The 19,207-nt window shown below is 30.2% G+C and overlaps 1 protein-coding gene across 1 annotated transcript in view; it reads left to right on the top strand.

The window, feature by feature from the left end:
• The window catches only part of LOC129966935 (hephaestin-like protein), a 47,695-nt gene that overhangs the window by 21,987 nt on the left and 6,501 nt on the right, over window positions 1-19,207 (top strand). Inside the window, exons 3-13 of the mRNA XM_056081550.1 lie at window positions 1,071-1,283; window positions 2,816-2,973; window positions 5,885-6,051; window positions 6,854-6,960; window positions 9,077-9,248; window positions 10,368-10,615; window positions 11,072-11,265; window positions 11,936-12,086; window positions 13,656-13,868; window positions 16,286-16,622; window positions 18,380-18,843. Coding sequence (XP_055937525.1) covers window positions 1,071-1,283; window positions 2,816-2,973; window positions 5,885-6,051; window positions 6,854-6,960; window positions 9,077-9,248; window positions 10,368-10,615; window positions 11,072-11,265; window positions 11,936-12,086; window positions 13,656-13,868; window positions 16,286-16,622; window positions 18,380-18,843 — 2,424 coding nt within the window. The remainder of the gene's footprint in view (window positions 1-1,070; window positions 1,284-2,815; window positions 2,974-5,884; window positions 6,052-6,853; window positions 6,961-9,076; window positions 9,249-10,367; window positions 10,616-11,071; window positions 11,266-11,935; window positions 12,087-13,655; window positions 13,869-16,285; window positions 16,623-18,379; window positions 18,844-19,207) is intronic.

Genomic DNA, 19,207 nt, shown 5'->3' with positions numbered 1-19,207 from the left:
TGATGGCTGTTGCAAGTTGACAGAGTCATTTAGTAGTCTAGGGAGAGAACAAGAAATATTATACTGCATGCATGATACAATTTAAAGAGAAAATCGTGAAAGACTGATTTATGGCGCCTATAACAAATAAGATTTATACATTCACGCGGGCGCTGCAATTCATGTTTTTCTTCCATGGGGTGGCTACTCCAAGGGTGCTTTGCTTTCTCAGGAGAATTCTCCTGATGAAAGATCTATATGCGAGTCACCGGTGGTAAGCGATGACGTAAACGTGCTAAAAAGAAATAAAAAAAATGAAAGTGATCAGAATTAATTGAAAAATAAAATATTGTGTCCCATCCTAATAATGAGAAAATGCATAAGATTATATTCGCAGAGAAATTTCAATGCGTTTCATGTAGAATTTGTATCTTACTGTTTACTTACTGCTACTACTTTACTGCTACGTTTACTATATTTCCCTGCTACATATGCAAACTATCGTCTTTTGTTTCCCATCCCATATAACAGAAGTAAAATGACTTCAAAAGAGGTTCTGAAATGTCGTAGGGTTCATTTAGCTTAGGTGTCTCGGATTTTCTAAATCGATGTAAATATTGCTTTACCAGAAAAATGACAAGAAGGTTGTTAAACAAAACATTAAACATGACATATATATTTTAATAATTAGTGCTAAAAATTTAGAAAATAATTGTCTCGATTACAGTAAATGAAATTTGTGTCCTTAAAAATATTTTTAAAAATGAATATGAGAAATGTTTGTTTTTCAAAATATGAATTTAAAGTATTAGCAATTTTTTAATCCAGACAGTATTAATTTCCTATAAATCATTCGTATTAAAACTATTTCAATGATCAATCTATTTAAAATACATTTTGAGCAATCATTGTCGAATATAAAAATTACTATATAAAAAAATTTCGTAAAATTTACAGAATAGGCATTTACAGTAATGTATTATAAAATATACATTAATGTAATGTACAGTAATGTATTATGTGCAAAAGATACTTTTTCTAAGATTGATCTATATATATATTTTTTTTATTCCTGTATTCTTTCATCATAGGGGCATTATACGACGACAATACGACAGACTCTCAGAAGATAGATGACCGAGTTCAGCCCGGAGCAAAGCACGAGTACAGGTGGTTGATGAACGAACACGATGCTCCCACAGAGAATGATCCGGATTGCTTGACTTGGATGTACCATTCACACAGGCATGGGGAAACAGAACTGCATGCTGGACTCCTCGGTCCATTACTTGTCTGCAAAAAAGGTAGATATGTTTCAAAAGAAACCAAGCATTATGCATTAATTTCCCAGGCTAATTCTGTAATATTCTAAAGTTTCTTTCTTATTTTGTCCATTATGCTAAATTGGAATTTATATGAAGTAAAAATGTCAATATTATACAATATCATACTGAAAATTCATATTTTACTTCCATCTGAAACTTTTTAAATTGACTGCATCGATCGATTCGATTAGCATTAATTAGAATCATGTTCAGACTGATATGATTCTAATCCTATTCGGTTTATCTATCTATAAGTCAGACTCGCGATAAAAGCGATGTGTGGCATGTTCTATTGGCGGAAGTGACGATTATCTGCGAAGCAAAATAGAGTATCAATTGCAGAAATCTGATTTAGCTCCTACATTTGAGGCCAGGTTGGTTTCTCGGTAGAATTTCTAAGCAAACATATACACATTTGTATTTAGCTCAGAGACAAATTTCCAGCAACTCGGTTACTAGCATATTAGTTTTTTCTACCATTTGAATAAAACTGATTAGGATAACCAGAAGTTTGAACCCTCAATTTCCTACCTGTGATTTATGTTTCTCAATCAAGACATGATAAACTGACTTTTTTCGTATCCCTCTACTTCTTCTTCTTGTGTACAGCCGACCAAACCGCCACAAATGAACAAGGCGTATCGATAGGACGTTTTCCTCTACTAAATTATTTTTGAAGCCTTTTAACCATAACAACAAGGCTAACTATATTTCATACAATATTAAGTCGTTGCTTTTTATTTATTTCCTTACTTAAAACAAATTGCTTTGCCATAATATTCATTTCGATTTCTATCCAAAAACTAAAAATATGCAGATCATCTCCTTTCTTGCAGATGAATTTATCTAAATATAGTCAGTTTTTATTCGGAAAATCGCCAAGACAGAAAATTAAACTTGAAAAAAAATGGATTTCTCAAGAATATTCATTGCTTGATATCAAACTTCTTAACACGAGTGTGCTTAAAATATCTTTTTTCCAGATCCGGCCATAATTTAAAATTACGAAGCTTTAAGCATTTGAGGCAATAATTAAAGACATTTCAGTGCGTCTATAATTTATTTCTTATAGCAAATATTTCGTAAAATAGCTCTGTTAAAATAAATTATTTTTTGAAAAGCAAAAAAAAAAAAAAAGAAATCAACTAATATACTACTATAAGAAAATGAATTTGAGAAATTAATTTCCAAACACATCACAAAAGCACTTATTTTAAATGAGTTGTCATCTGAAGGCACATTTATACTTATCTTTATTCTCAATATCATTTATTAATAAAGATGAACGAATTATAACTATCATGAGTAATAACCACTAGAAAAAAAGGTATAAAAATACATATCGAAAAAAAATTGCGATGTTACGAAATAAAAAAAGAAATTAATGAAAGACGCTCATGCATAACACAAAAAAATGAGATATAAAGAGCATCCCCTGTGTTAAATCAATGGTATAAAAATTCTTCAATAAAATAAAATTTATGAATGCTCTTTTTTTTTTTTTTACGTAGGTACCCTCTCAAGCGGAAATGTGGATCGTCGCATCGTCTTAGTATTCATGAATTTCGACGAGAACAAGAGCATTTATCTCGATGAAAATATCGAACGGCACGCTCCATCGATGCCATTGGAGGAGAGAGAAGCCATAAAGAAGGATGCAGAATTTAGGGTGAGTTCTTAATCCTGAAAATTATGCAAACTGTAACAGCGGATGTATGTATGATTATGGTGAGAAAAAAAATGTCATCTAATAAAGATAGAGAATCCATAAAATTACAACCATGTATTGCAAGTTTTTTTTTCAGCGAAACTTGTGCAGGGTTCTATAAATGTGTATAAGGGATAAAGGAAAAATTATTTTGTTAATAATTAACATATTTTTGTTGAAATTAATTTACCAAAAAGGATATGCTATTCAATCGGAGATTTTTTGCTTAAAAAATGTTAATTTTCAAATTAAAGATTTACTTAGTTACTACGTCTACGAGACATTATTTACTTAATATATTTATAAAAATAATTTACTAATTATGTCTTCAAATTAAAGATACAAAAAAAACATTTTTTCTACAGTAATTAAATTAGTTTAAATCAATTAAAAAAAAGGCCCAAAAATTGTTGGTAAAAAAAAATCCTCTCGGCAAACTAGGAGGCAAAAATAGATTCTTTATCACCTAAGTTAATGTTTCGGAATTCATTTCAGTCTTTACGCAAAAACATTGAAATATTGCATTTTGAAGAGACCATATATAATGACTTTATTCGTATCGCAGAATTCAGCCTTTATGCAAAAACAATGAAATGCTGCATATTGAAGAGGCTCTAAATAATGACTTTATTTATACCTCATAATGCAGCCTTTACTGCAAAATTAATAATGTGATGTGGACTGCCACATATAAATAAATAAAATAAATAAATATAATCAAATACATTCAAAAGAATTAAATCACTCGCAGCTTCTGAGATTTTCTTCTAAAGCGTACCATTTTTACATAACTAGCCGCCTTTGACGACCAGTTTGTTCGCCCAAGTTTAGTTTAGTTTAGTTATATTAACGTCCCGTTTGAAGCAACACTAGGTCTATTTTGGGACGGACCTCGTAATTTTGAACCACGGTCAGATGACGAGGACGACACCTGAGCTGGAACCCCCCTCTCCACACCACACCACACCAGCGGGGTTTGTTCGCCCAAATCATCGATGTTCTTTAGGCCGTTAAGAAATTAATATGGAATGCAACATTTTGAATGCCACCTTGTTATTTAATCCGACTGAGTGAGATGACTTTAATTGAAACAGTGTATTACATAAATTGCTGAGAGTGCAAATTGAAAATTGTGTATGCTACGATATAAAAACGGAAGTAAAAATCCTACTTCAGAATGAATGCCCAAAGAAAGCAAATTTTTAAAAATTAATTTTAACATTGGTAAAAGCACGCGATTAATTGTTTTGATGAATGAGTTAGAATTTCATCATAGCATTTAAAACAGACTGTGTAAAAAAAATTATATTTAAAAAATTGTTAAAAATAAAGAAAAAAATTTATTGAATTAAGACTGAATTTTTCTTGCAATCTCTTGAATTTTTAGATAATGCAAAAATTACTTCTCTGAAATAATAGTTTTTAAGGTATGAATATCAATTTCCATAGACATTTCATCACTATTATTCATATGACCATGGTTCAGCCTATTTCCGCGCTCGACTAAACGTTGACACTTATTTGTATAATCTTGCTTTCTATTAGAAATTCTTTCCTTTATTCATTCTGAATGGAGTTTTTAATGATGGAGTCTTCTTTCTCGAGAATTTCTGATACTGTTTGTAGCTCCGTTAATTAGTTAAATGAAACGAATTAAATACAACTGTAAAAATTGTTTCTGAAAATGAATAATGTTTATAAAAAAAAGTAGCAGACGCATTTAATTTTTTAAAGTTGCCGACCATTTCAAAAAATATTTTTACACTTTTTTCAAATATTGACAGTTGGCAAATTTATAAATCATGATCAACATGATGGCGATGACATTGATAGTTTACATCACTTACAACAATTTGACATCGAAATATCATTATTAAAACCTTTCATAGAAAGATACATTTTTCAATATACAGGATGGTTATAAAATACTTTCCCTATTTGGAGACATCTGCACGAATGAACGAAATGAGACCAAATCTAATGAACGGAATGAGACCAAATTTCTTAAGAAATGAATTCCTGGGAAAAAAATTAGTAACAAAAATCGCGATAGGAGTACTTTTAGAGATTGCAGAATGAAAATGGATCGCCAAGAATGTATAAAAATGGATTATATAAAATTTCATTTATGTCTGAGTAAAAAAAAAAAAAAAAAAAATCACATAGATAAATGAATGACAAATAATACGAAGCTAATTATAAATAATCTTTTATTAATTTATTCCCTTGGTACATGTGCAACCTTTTCATTGAGCTGACCTTCTTGTGCGCAAGATATTGCATCAACAACTAATTGGTACATTTTTAGAGGAATCTATTTCCCCCATAGTTTTCCCATTTTGTACACGAAATTCGGTTATCTTCCATTCATTAATTTTAACTCCAAATGCCATCAAGTATGGAAACTTATATTTTGTAATCCTGTATTTTCCTCGTTCTTTAGCATACTTTTTTAAATAAAAGACTTACATTTCATATTAATATAAATTATCAATATAACGTTCATTTCGAAGAAGTCCCTCTAGAGAATGTCTCTGAAACTACATACATAACTGGGCATATATTTTCAGAAATTCAAATAAGATTATAATTGGATGGTCTAATTATTATAAGAAGTTATCCAGAGGATTATATAAAGCTTTATAAATTAAGAAATGCTGATTTAACGCATTTTGTTTATATTGAAAGCGGGTAAACAAGTGTTGCTATCCAGTATAACGCTTCCAAAACTTTTATGTTCAATTCTTGTTTTTTTTTTTTTTTAACACGTTTTTATATTTTATAGACTAATATGATGCCCATTTCAATTTAGTAAAAACTGTTCAATTTAGTTCTCTAAGTCTAATCTTATGTTTATATAATTCTTTTTTAGGCTTCCAATCTGATGCATACTATCAATGGACTGGCGTTTGGCAATCTCTTCGGTTTGGAATTTTGTGTAAATGATCGAGTTGCTTGGCACTTGGTTGGAATGGGTGACGTAGTGGATGTGCACACTGCCGTTTTCGGAGGACACGTCGTTCGATGGAATGGACATAAGTAAGTTATTCAATTACTTGTTAACTTTATGAGCCCGCACTGGCACCAAAACGCTTCGCACCCAAAGTCATGATTCGGACGTTCTGGGCGATTAGCAAAAATCTAGTGTGAAAGGTAATTCCCGAAAGCCGCTCATATGGAAAAACAATTAAATTCTATTTTCGTGCCTGTAGAAGACTTGGAATTTAAGGTTCTGGAATTCTCACACTAGTAGGGATCATAGAGTTAAAACTAACTCTTTTCACGTATTTTTCAATAATTTCAAAGTTAACAAATAATTTAGAAAAAAATTGCTTCGATATCCAATTGTTTATCTTCCCCAGAACTGTAGCCGAGGTTTTTGCTTGTAATAAAATTTCCAATGAAATAAACTGCACAAATCTTCATTATAATTAAGAAAATATCTCAAAATCCATGGTTGTGTCATTGCAATTTTGATTACGATACAAACTAAAAGTTCTTTAAAATTGACTAAATTAATATTAATACTACAAAAGTATTATCGCAGAAGCTAATTTTTATTAGCACAAAATATACAACAATATTGTTACAATATCTTAATGATTCAGAATATGAAAACAAGAAAATACTTTGTAGATATATTATAATATTATTCTCAAGTAAAGAAAAGTAGGGTCCCAAACCAGCAATGTAGTAGAGACCAACAGTGTTTATAGCATTTGTACTGAACTTGTCTAAGTCAATTTTACAACAGCGCACTAGATTTTAAATACTCTTTATAATTATTAACATATTTTCATATTTTAGAAAATAAAAAAAATGATTATGTGTGATTTTTCAGAACCGATGCTATAAGTCTTTTACCTGCAAAGTTCACAACAAGCTATATGGTTGCCAGAAGACAAGGAGTTTGGCCAATTCGATGCGAAGTTGGATCTCATGGACATTGTAAGTGATTCAGCTGATAAACAGCACAACTCAAAATAATTTTCAAAAATGAAACGTTCATTGAATTTCATGATCTCATTATTAGACATCTTCATGTGCCATTGTAAATATTTATTTATCTGAAGAAAATAGAAATTTGACATTTTCTAACACATCCGAAAGAAATTCATTTCATATTTACGTGATAGACATCAAGCCCAACGCATTAGTTAAAGTTTGAAGTTATTTGTGTATCTTGTAGGAGGATAGTTGATGTAAAATCGAAAAGCACTTCAAGACTATTTCAGGTAAATTAAACAGACTTTCCAATTAACAGAAATAATTCCGATATTTTTCTTTCAATTCCAAATTTAAATTAAATATCTCAAATTGTCCCTTAGTTTACCTTTATGTAAGTTATTCGTTCACCTTTCATTAAAAGCATTTCTGAAAAAGTTAAATTCTGAAAAATTCTCCAAATCAATTGTGACTGCATATGGGTCAAACCAGCATGGTGAATAAAAGAAGAATATGAAATCCTTTTCACTTCTTCTTTAAGTGCGAATATATGTGATTGGAAAAAGATATAAAAACCGATTTAAAAATAGGCGCAGTTATTAACACATTGATTGTTGCGCTGAATTTCTTATGATGTAATTTGTATGGATCCTCCGGCCACTGGTGACCCCGCGGCAGTCAAGATGTTAAAAATGTGATGGTATAAGCAAGATTCTTCCCGATTTTTTAAGGATAAATCATGCATAAATTGATTATGCATTCCAGATGTTTTTTAGAATAGCATTGAAACGCCCCTGGTAAATCGAATTTTGAATCAAAAGTTTTTATTTAAAAACTAAATTATATAAAAAGAAAATTTAAAGAAGGTTTTTTACAATTTTCTCTGAATGCAGAATTCTCTTCTTGTTTTAATGCATGTCATTAGTTTAAAATCATAATTCTTTTAAATACTATTAATTTCTATTTTAAGTGAACGTATATTATTGTAGTTTCATTTTAAAGAAATCAGATGACAAGAATTAACATGAACACTCTCGGTTATCATTTTTTTCTCCATATTCCTAATTTAGTTATATTTACGCCTGTTACTGAAGCAACACTAGGGCTATTGTAGAACCACTTTATAATTTTATGCCGTGATTGGATTAAAAAGGCGACACCTCTAGCGATTTCTTTCTCTCCTAACTTCCATATCATACCAAAATCAAAGCATTTGGTTCGATGGATTTAAAATGCATCAGATCAGCTTACACAGCGGTTCTTTGGGGAAATTATGCTTCTAAGCGGGAACCCTCTGTTCCGAAACCGAGATCTTTTCACCACGATCACCACAGCACTCAGAAATTTCTCAAACACTATTCAAAACGATTTATCATTTAGACATTTTTTTAAAAAAATTTCGGCTGTTAAAAATAGTTACAGAGTGGTAAGAAGGTGTAGACCAATTTTGAGGGAAATTAAACTAAAAAACAATTATAAATATTTTTTTTTTCGAAACAATAAAAAATTGCTTGTATTAGATGAATAATTATGCGTCAAATTAGTGCAAAGGGTTAAAACAATACGGAAGGAATTATAGAAAATTATTCACTTTATGTAAGATGATACGAAGAATTACTTTTGTCATATGACAATGACATCATTTGAAATAACACAAAAGGAATAAAATCACCAAATAAAAAAAATCACCACCATAGTAAAAAAATATATGTATGTAATATAGTACTATGTTAGCAAAATTATCAATTGACAAAAAAGTTTGAACGTCTATCTGCAGACGTTCTTTCCATTAGCATTTTTGCTCATTTATATTAATTTTAAATATTTAGATTTTTGATTTATTAAAATTTATATTCTTTTATCTAACAAAGACATTGTTTTGCACACATAAGAGATTTTTATAAAATTAAACTGGAATACAACTTTTAATGATGGCGTATTTATTTTTAATTTATCATCAATGAACTTTTCTGAAGTTTAACACTGATTTCAAAATAATGGGGAAGTGTAAATAGTTTAATGCAAAATGCAATTTACAATCTACTTATGCTAATTCCCCTTTACGCGGGCTTCATTTATAAACAATTAGACTCCATTAATGCTACATATCCTTTTTCAGCTGGCATGGAGGCTTTCTTCCGTGTGAATCAATGCAACAATACCAGGCCCATCCAACAGGACACTTTGAAAGGCAAACTCAGAGAGGTGTACATAGCGGCAGAGGAAGTGGAATGGGATTACGGACCTTATGGGTTCAATTTTCTAAGCGGGCTGAACCTTACCGACGACCCGTAAGTATTTGATCTAATGAATTATGAAGTGTGATCCTAGAAGACAACATAAGCAAATGAATACTTAATGATTATTCAATAAGTTAAAGCAAAATTTGTTTCATGCATTAATTATGCTACTTTCTATTTATGATTTATTTCAAGAATTGGTGAGAATATTTATGGGGTTTTATTATTGTCTACCTTTAATAATTTTGAAAGGAATGACTTGTATTAAGTGAACTTTATCATAAAATTCAATAAGGATTAATTAATACCAAAAAGAAATGTAACTAATACGTCAGCTTTAAATAAATTGTTCGACGTCTTAGGCTAGTAGGGAAAAAAGCAAGCGACATTTTTTCTCTTTCTCCAAACTAAACTACTAAATAAATCTCCTTTATTATTTAATTTACTTCATGCAAACACCTCCATGTTTCCAGCATTCAAGGTCAAAAGCGAAAAAAAAATTAAAGGAAATACGTGCAGCATGATGATTAAGCATGATTCATTGTTGATGAGCATGATTGATTTAAGCATGATTCATTATTTTATTTTTAAACTTTGTTATTAATTACATAGCAACTGCTTATAAAAAGTGTATTTAATATCGTCGCAATGCGCGTGTGTGTCAATTCAGTAACTAAATCGATAATGTTTTCCTAAGAAAGATAACTAAAATATTTTTTTTAATTTATTAAAATTAGAGAAACACGTTACATGAAATAAAGCTGATATATTAAAAGCTTTATTTTTGGAATTTTAAATTAACGTGACAAAATTTTCTATGGTATTATATATTTTAAACTTATTGAGGGGAAAAGTTAACATTTAGATTAAGTTTTGATTAATTGATGGCTTTAAGTCTGCTCTGCAGATCGTTTTGAACCATTTTTTTTAATCAGATATTTCTTATCACTCAATTTGTAGATACTTTCCTGACATTTTTAACTTTAAATGTCTTTGGAAATTTCTTTAGATTATAATTATGTCTGGAAAATATATTCTAATGAAACGCATGTTTATTCTTAGCAATTTAAATTCTTTTAACATCATTACGCCTGTTGATTGTTTAGTAAGTAAACAGATTGATTGTTGATTCAAGAAGAATTTCGATGCAATGAATGTTCTTTATTTCAGGCAGTCTGCCCCTTTCTTTGAAAGAGGTCCTCACCGAATTGGAGGAGTGTATCGTAAAGCCGTCTACAGGGAGTACACAGACGCCACATTCACGGTGAAAAAAGAGCGAGGACCAGATGAGGCTCATTTGGCCATCATGGGGCCAACACTTAGAGGAGAAGTTGGAGACATTATTAAAATAACATTCAAGAACATGGCGTCTCGGCCTTACTCTCTCGATACGCATGGAGCATACTACCTGCAGTTTGGTGAGTCCTGAATACATACAAATAAATTTAATAATTACTTTTGTTTGTGCATCAGAAAGGAAAAATTAAGTCGTTCATTCATTCCTTTTAAGTCGTTAATTCGTTGTTATTCTTTATTAATCATCAATTTATTAATTCAAAGGTGCTGTCCGTAGAATGATGGATATCAGCAAAATATAAAAAACTCACAACAGCATAAATAAAATTATATGTGAAATCAGAAAGTAGTTTTTATTTTGTATGTTTATTTTTCTTTGTGATACTGATATTATGTCTGAACTGCCACGACAGAAGTCAAAATAATTAACTAAAAATGAAAATATGTTTAAAAAAGGAAAAAAGTTAGTAAGTTGGATGCAAAAGACATTATTAAAATTCAAATTGCATGAAATTAATTTTTATCCTTCGCGGTACCTTAATTCTCATTTGATTCCTTGATAACTCTTTGATTGGCAGAACCACTAAAAGCGAACGAGACAACAACAGTCTATTGGACACTCTTGCCACAGTACGGACCTACTGAACTAGATCCGGACTGCTTGCCGTGGAGATACTATTCGGATCAAGACTTCAAGAGAGATGCATACTCTGGTCTTAATGGCATTCTGTTAGTGTGCAAGGAAGGAGCCTTGGATGAAAATGGAAAACAGGTATAAACTCATCAAACCATTTGAAAGGCATTTTTCAATTTAGTTTATATTAATGTTTTTCTTTACGAAAATACTACCATAGAAGGAAAAAAAATGTAAACATTTGTCAGTCATTATTATAAAATTTCTGTTTATACTTTCCAGTTATTTATTAAAAAACCGCTTGCGGTGTAGGTCAAAATAATTATTGGTGCATGCGAATTGGTACATTTTATTGTAAACTAAATTTTCATCAAAAAATTGGGTTATCAGAAAAAATAATGTTTCTTACAAATATAACAAATTCAGCAGCATATTTTAAAATGCTTCATGATTTCGACAATTTGCAATATCCCTTCAACACGGTAAGGCGAATAATAATTCACTGATTAAAAATAGCTATAAAAGTAAAAGCGTAAACTATTTGGACTGCATAAATTAGGAATGCACCAATATAGCCTTTAGTAGGCTTGGAAATACCAAGATAGAATAACTGTGAATCGGAGGAAGAAAGTTATGAAATTCCTATACTAATATTATTCGAAAACTTTTTGTTATGAATCTAATTTCTATGATGCTTCTTAAATTTATTTATTCATTCTGTTATAATTTTTATTTTTACATTTAATATTTAACAAAGTTTTACCAAAAAGTATCAGTATCATTTTTAATGTACTTCTTTTTCTTCTAGAAAAAGTTTGATCGGGAATTCACTTTGCTCTTTTCTGCGCTGGATGAAAATGAAGCTCATTACATCGATGATAATGTTTTGGCCTACACCAGTGATCCTTATGGTGTTGATTTCTATGATAGAGATTTCAGACTTGCAAACAGAAGATATGGTAAAGGAGACAATTATTTTTTTTTCTTTATAAATTTCCGTCGTTTTCAGTTTATATTTAAGATATACTTAAGAATCAAGCAAATCATGTGCGAAATTTTATAATCCAAGTATCTATATTAAGTATCAAGTATCTATTTTGTATAAATTATACTATACAGAATAGATATTTTACAATAACAACAATACCATGCAATATTAATCAAGATATTTACATTTATTAAATATAAAAATATGATTATTTGTTCGTTACAAATATAAGAATAAAATGTATTGTAATGTTTAATAAAAACAAATATAATGTTTAAAAAATGGATATACTTCATAAAATAAGCAAATAAATTAGTACTAGATTTCCCTATTTTGTTAATTCAATGACAATTGCGCTTAAGATGCCTTATTTGTTTTAACATCCAACCATTCTTTAAAAAAAAATAGAAAAATATTCCGCTGTCCCATCTGCTCATGGACAATATTATATATTTACAAAGTTAGAAGTTGCGTGACCAAATAGAAGAAACTTTTGAAAATTTAAAACTTTGATTTATTTCACTACGGGAGGCGTATGTATAAGGAAGAGGTAACGAGATACGTCAGTCTGCATCGCGACACAAGAGCAGAAGAAACCGAAATTTTCCCTTCAATGGTTTTTTAGCAATAAGATATTGATAGGGATGACTTTGACACATGTCTACTGAAGATAGGGAAATTTGGGTACCTTTAAAAGAATGTTGCAAACATTAAGGATTTTTATCCCTTCACTCGGAACCTGCTCAATTCAGCAGTTTTATAGAGCTCATGTAGCATTTATTAAATAAAAAGAGTTAGAATTGGATCAGGAAATAAGAGAACATTTTGGAATGAAATTAATAGGCGTTAAGTTAAGATAAAAATTTGGAAATTAATTAGGATTTAAATAAGACTAAGAGATATCTGTACATATATATTTATATGCTCTAGTATTTATAAATACATGGTGCTCTTCAGAAAAGCATACATGTACTTTGAATATTTCTTATATAAGCAATTAATAAGATACATCAAAGTTTTTAAACTTAAATTAAACAATATCTCATTACCATTGGATTCATTTGAATTATGAATCACTTCAAGTCTGATGAGTCGATGGCATTCGATGAACTCGATGGAAATTTGTTAGAATGAAGACGAGCATGGAGTTCTCCCACACTCATCAAATCTCATCTTCATTGATTTTTGTCCGAAAGGAGGGAGGAACCTAAAACAGAATATTTCAAGTTCAAAATTATTTAGAATTGATAAGTTGAGCATACATTGAACAATGTAGTGGAACATACATATGTCTAAAGTGTAAGTTCAAGCATATTATGTATATGAAAAAAATACAATGATAGTTCGTCCAGCTTTTCTTGAGAAATTGTGGGGAAAAAATGTACAGATTCAAAAGTGGATGGATACATTTGATCATATAATGCGTCAAGTACTTAAACACATGAAATGGGAACCCATACTAAGAGATCGCTTTCCATTGAAAAAATATTATAAAATTCGGTCACTGGCTCATGTTTCTAATCATAAATTTATATTGCAGCCATCAACGGACGTATGTATGGTAATTTGGAAGGGCTGACAATGTGTAAAGGTGATCGTGTGGTTTGGAACATTCTTGGCGTTGGAAGATCCATCGATCTACACACAGCCTACTTCCACGGTAACAATTTCTTGCATCAAGGTGTCTACAGGGATACAGTTACGGTGGTACCAAGTATTTTGTACGCAGTCACAATGACTGCAGAAAATGAAGGTAACTATTTTCAAAAATTTTCTGTAGTAAATAATAAAAATATATGAATTCGTCATATGTGTCAATATGACTAAGGAATTTCACTTTATATTAATATGCTGAATTATGAAAAACCTCAAGTTTATAATATCTTATTAGGCTACATCAAATATATCGAAGTTTCGTTCATGTATATTTCAAATAATTCATATTTTATTATATAAAATTATATAAAATTTTTTATTATATAAAATATTTTGCTTTATACGTTGCCTATACATTTTCTAAGTAGGTATGGAATTCCTAGTGCAACCACTAACCATTGCAATTAGTTGAATAGACCTCAATATGATCTTAATGAGTATGAAACTTAAGTGGTTTCGAAATTTCGAGTAAGCCACTGATAATTCCAATCAGTTGAAAAGACTGTAACATTATTCTAATGCGTTTGGCCCTGATGCCTGTATCCCAGGCAAAAATTTTTCATGTATTTGAAAATAATTCAATTTTAAGCATCAATAATATAGATGTTTTGGTCCACTATCTAGAGTAGCACCAGAGCGCACTATGATCGTCAAATGGCACTGAAATCAAACCAAAGGGAGTCAAAGAAAACGTTATTGGATAGAATCTCTAACCGAATGATGTTTCATCATAGATTTATACATAGATTCGTTGTAAATACACTAATATATTAATAATATAGTAATTCCATGAAAGGAAGCGAATAACTAGTGATGTGCAGTCCATAAACTAAGCACGTCTGTAATCTATAGGATAAAATTTTGTATTCAGAATGAAAACTGTTTAATATCTCATTAAACTTTTTAGTAGCCTCGGGATATATGAAAATATCTATTATGACAATCCCCAAGTTGTGACCTCTGAACTACTTTTTATTAGTATTTGAACCTATTTCATAATTAATAAGTGATATCGCTACATGTTGGTGAAATTTATTCTTCAGATGTATGGCGCTTCGGTGCTTCATTCACAAATACGGCAATGCCTAACCTCATATCAATCATTCATGGATTAGTGCAGATCCATAATAGAATGGGTTATCAATCTTTATTTTCCAATAATTTGACCTTTATGCAACTGGTTCGAGGATTGCTTGAGGAAGCAGATCCGTCATCTAAGAAATCCATCATCGTCAGTTTAAAACGAATTCGCTGTTTTAAAATGAAGAATGATGTGTGGCACATAAGCATTTAAAGTACAATGGCATTGATTGCAATATCATTACTGTCACCAATAAGAATTTTATTCAAAATTGTTATACTCAGTTTGAAGACAATGGCTCATTTTAGACGACAATTCAGACAGCTGTCAAAATTTATTTTAATTGGAATAATAAAATGTATTCTATAATTATCTGAAATGATAAGTAAATTTGAAGTTCTGATTTCGGACTGAAAAGAAATCGGTACATTTCCAACTAAATAAATGCATACGAAATGATACACATTTTTAATAATCCTGATATATTGGGTTGCTAATGTAATAATCTGTATATTTAAATAAGAAAAATAGTTAAGCATAAACGAAATTTTTTGTCAATACTTGTTAAAATACTCATGAAGTCGTTATAGAACAAGTTTATAAAGTTTAATTCATAATTCATTTGTTTAATATATTTTAAATTTTCCATTTCATATAATTCGAAACAGTGTTAAATTTAAGCGTTAAAATGGCTTAATTTCTTTTGTAATGTATACATAATTATGAAAATAATAATTAATTGCTTCCGAGAATATTTTATCATTCTTAATCCTACGTAATATTAAATAGCTCATCCAAAAGAGCATTCTCATATATCCTACAGTAATATTTGCTTTCATTCTTTTTAAGAAATGTCATAATTCACAAAGTAGTTGAATTACAATAAATTAGAAATAAGGTCGTTAATTTTTTATTTAAAAAAAAAATTCATAGTATCTTCAGTAACACGGCTGTAATTTAATATTTGATTAGCTCAATTAAAGTTTAAAACTATACTCTCTCAACTAGATCAGCACACTGGATTTACGTTATTGAACAACAACAACAAAAAAAAAAACCATAAAATATATAAGGTATGCCTTGAAAATTAAATTCATCAATGCAGCCTTATTTTTCCTGATTTTTAAACCTTTCTTTATATACATATATATAGGTTATAAACTAATCAGTTATATACACTATCGGAGGTAAATTACTATATTCACAATAGATAACTATATTTTATTTTAAAAAAGCAATGCTACAGTCACATTGATATTAATAGGCCAACTAATTCCAAGAGATTTATTATAAACATTAAGTAAACAATTCAAAAAGACGAATTTCTTTTCTTCCCTCTCCCCTTCTTCAAAATATTAATTTATGCAAAAGTTTTCAAGTAGAAAGCCATTATCAAAAATAGTTTATTTCTAAATACTAATTCTACTCTTTAGGAGACTGGATTGTCGAATGTCGAACAAACAGTCACTTGACTGGAGGAATGAGAGCTCTGTACAGAGTTACCGACTGCCCAAAAAATCGGCAGAAGAGACAAGTCTATAACAGCCTGAACGAAATAGCAAGTCGAGTCGAGTATTATGACGAAAGTCCGAAGCCAAAGGACAGAATGAATGAAAACATCCGGAAACCTATCCAAGAACCGAAGAAGAAAGCCTTTCCAGGACGCAATGGGAAAGTCAGAGAATACTTTGTGGCTGCTGTCGAAGAAGAATGGGAATATGCGCCAAAAGATCGCCATTTGGTTCTGGGAGGAAGTCTTATGGACAGCGAGTAAGTTCTTACTTATATTTTTAAGTTGTGCAACTACTTTTAACAGCTTATATCTGACCAAAACAGACAGGCATTGAGAAGGTAGAAAGAAAGTATTCCACCCATATAAATATATGCTTTGCAAATCGGTCTGTAAAAGTAGTCAATTTAAATATAAAAAATTCCTCTCGGTATGCTGGAAGGCAAAGGTAGATTCCTTTATATCTAAGTTACTATTAACGGTATAAATTGTTGATATTAGAAACAGTTAAAATTAGTGCTTGAAAATAACTTTTCAGACCCTAACTTCTAAGATATTGCAGTTATAGAAAATTTTAAATACAATAGTTGTTTGTCTTAATGAGAAGCTAATTTGGCTAATTGGATTTATTTTTCTATCTTCAATATTAAGAAAGTTATAACAAAATGAAAATTTCTACCCCTCCCCCAGTCATCTCCACCCCTTTTGTGTTAGATGAGCCATTTAAGAACTCGACCGAGAGTTTTACTTTTCTAAATATCCCAAGCCAGTTAAAATCTAAAGAAACTTACTCTAGTTTTCCTGTTCACGAGATAACATGGGTAAAGGGTTATACGCATATAAGCTTTTGAACGAAGGGTGGTTGTGGGTTCTAGGGGAAATAATCGGTGAAGAGTTGATGAAATTTTCCAGAAGTCTTGTCAAAAGAACCATTGCAATAGACAATAAATTTAGACATAAGAGCATATTTTAGGTAGATTCCTATAATAATCTACCTAAAAAAATGTCAATATTATAATACGTAGTTACAGCAGAATAATAAATTTAGACATTAGAGAAAACAAATAATTTTAACATGAGTATAATTCGTATAAGAAAAATAAAGAGACGTAAATAATAAATGAAATATTGCAGATAGTAATCATAAATAAATCAAAAAGACGAATATTATTCATCATAAACAATAATTGAAAACTCAAAGAATATAATAAAACACCGAATTATACAGCTATAAATATGAAACTTTAAACATATAATTATTTTCTAATTATTTGTATGAAATATGCATATATTATAAGTGATGACAACATAATTTTATTCATCGCTTATAATAAATGCATATTTATTCAGTGCAATATTTCAATACTTTTATTTTAAATAAGAGGATGTTATTTTTTTACCCAGCATTTATTCACAAACAATAGATAAATTTATTGTGCACATCAAAGTATCCATTATCAAATGATATTAATTTGCAATGTAATCGCACATCATGCATTATTCAAAAATCAATATTCTTAACAAAAAAAAAGATATTCTTCTATAAAATAAATAATACATATATTTGAATGAAAATTTCAATATGTGTTAGTTGTCTCTCTTGTCATTCTTCAATATGTTCAGTATAGAATGAATTTAAATTAAAGAATTATGGAAAGTAATAAGTATATATTCTTGCAATATTACACAACGACTAAAATTCTTCTGTACTTAATATGTTACACTGCAAAAATAAGATAACAATATAATTTTTCTGCTGCCTTTCATGTTTATTCTTACTGTATTATGTTCTTTCTGCCCTCTTTTGAAACCTTAGTTTATACATTGTAAGCATTTTTTGAAAAGGTCTTTCGCATGTGATTATTATAAACCGTATGCATTAAAAATTGAAATAACAATTCTTGCTAAAGAATAGTTAAAATTGATTTTTAAAGTTTTTGAGCAATATATACATAAGACGCATAAGATGTTTTTGAAATATATTATGTTAATTCTAACTGTATTTCTGGTATTTTAGAGAAAGCAAGACTTTCGTAGAACGAGGCAACCAACGAATCGGCACTCGCTACAAAAAAGCTCTCTTTCGAGAATTCACAGACGCTTCTTTCACAACCAGAAAGTGCGAAACACCACAATCTCGCCATCTTGGCGTTTTGGGGCCAATGATCAAAGCCGAAGTTGGCGACTTACTGAGAGTAACTTTCAGAAACATGGCATCAAGACCTTATTCCTTCCATCCACATGGAATCTTGCATCACCAAGATAAAAACCACAAGCATCCTGGAACTGATGAGGATCCTGTTTATCCGGGCAACTTAATGGTGTATGAATGGCTTGTACCAGAAAATGCCGGACCCGGACCGAATGGATTCAACTGCACGCCTTGGGCATACTATTCAGCCGTAGACCCCGTGAAGGACACTAATGCCGGACTTATTGGACCTATGATAATATGTCGCCCTGGCATTTTGACAGAGGATGGTAATTATTTTTTAACAGTAACATTGCTATAATGATACATATTTCAAATGAAAGTTTTAAACTGCCTTGATTATAAATGTACAACGGTATCTAGGGATGTTTAATTGAATTTTGAAAAAGAAATAATAATAACCGAGCTAAACTAACAATTAATTTATTGATTAAATAGAATTAAACATTTCAATATTTACAATATAAGATTATTTACAGAAAGGGGATAAGATAGTTTAAATAAAGAGTATGGTTCTCCTGTGAGATGGGGATGCCAAAAGCATGGTCAAGGCCTAAAGAGGGTTTACTTTCGTTTTTTCTTTTAAGACGGAGCACATAAGAAGCGTGAGACCTCACACGCCCATTACCGCCA

This window comes from Argiope bruennichi, chromosome 4 (assembly GCF_947563725.1).
Source record: "Argiope bruennichi chromosome 4, qqArgBrue1.1, whole genome shotgun sequence".
In the NCBI taxonomy this organism is placed as follows: domain Eukaryota; kingdom Metazoa; phylum Arthropoda; class Arachnida; order Araneae; family Araneidae; genus Argiope; species Argiope bruennichi.
This window is presented reverse-complemented; position numbering and strand designations above follow the sequence as displayed.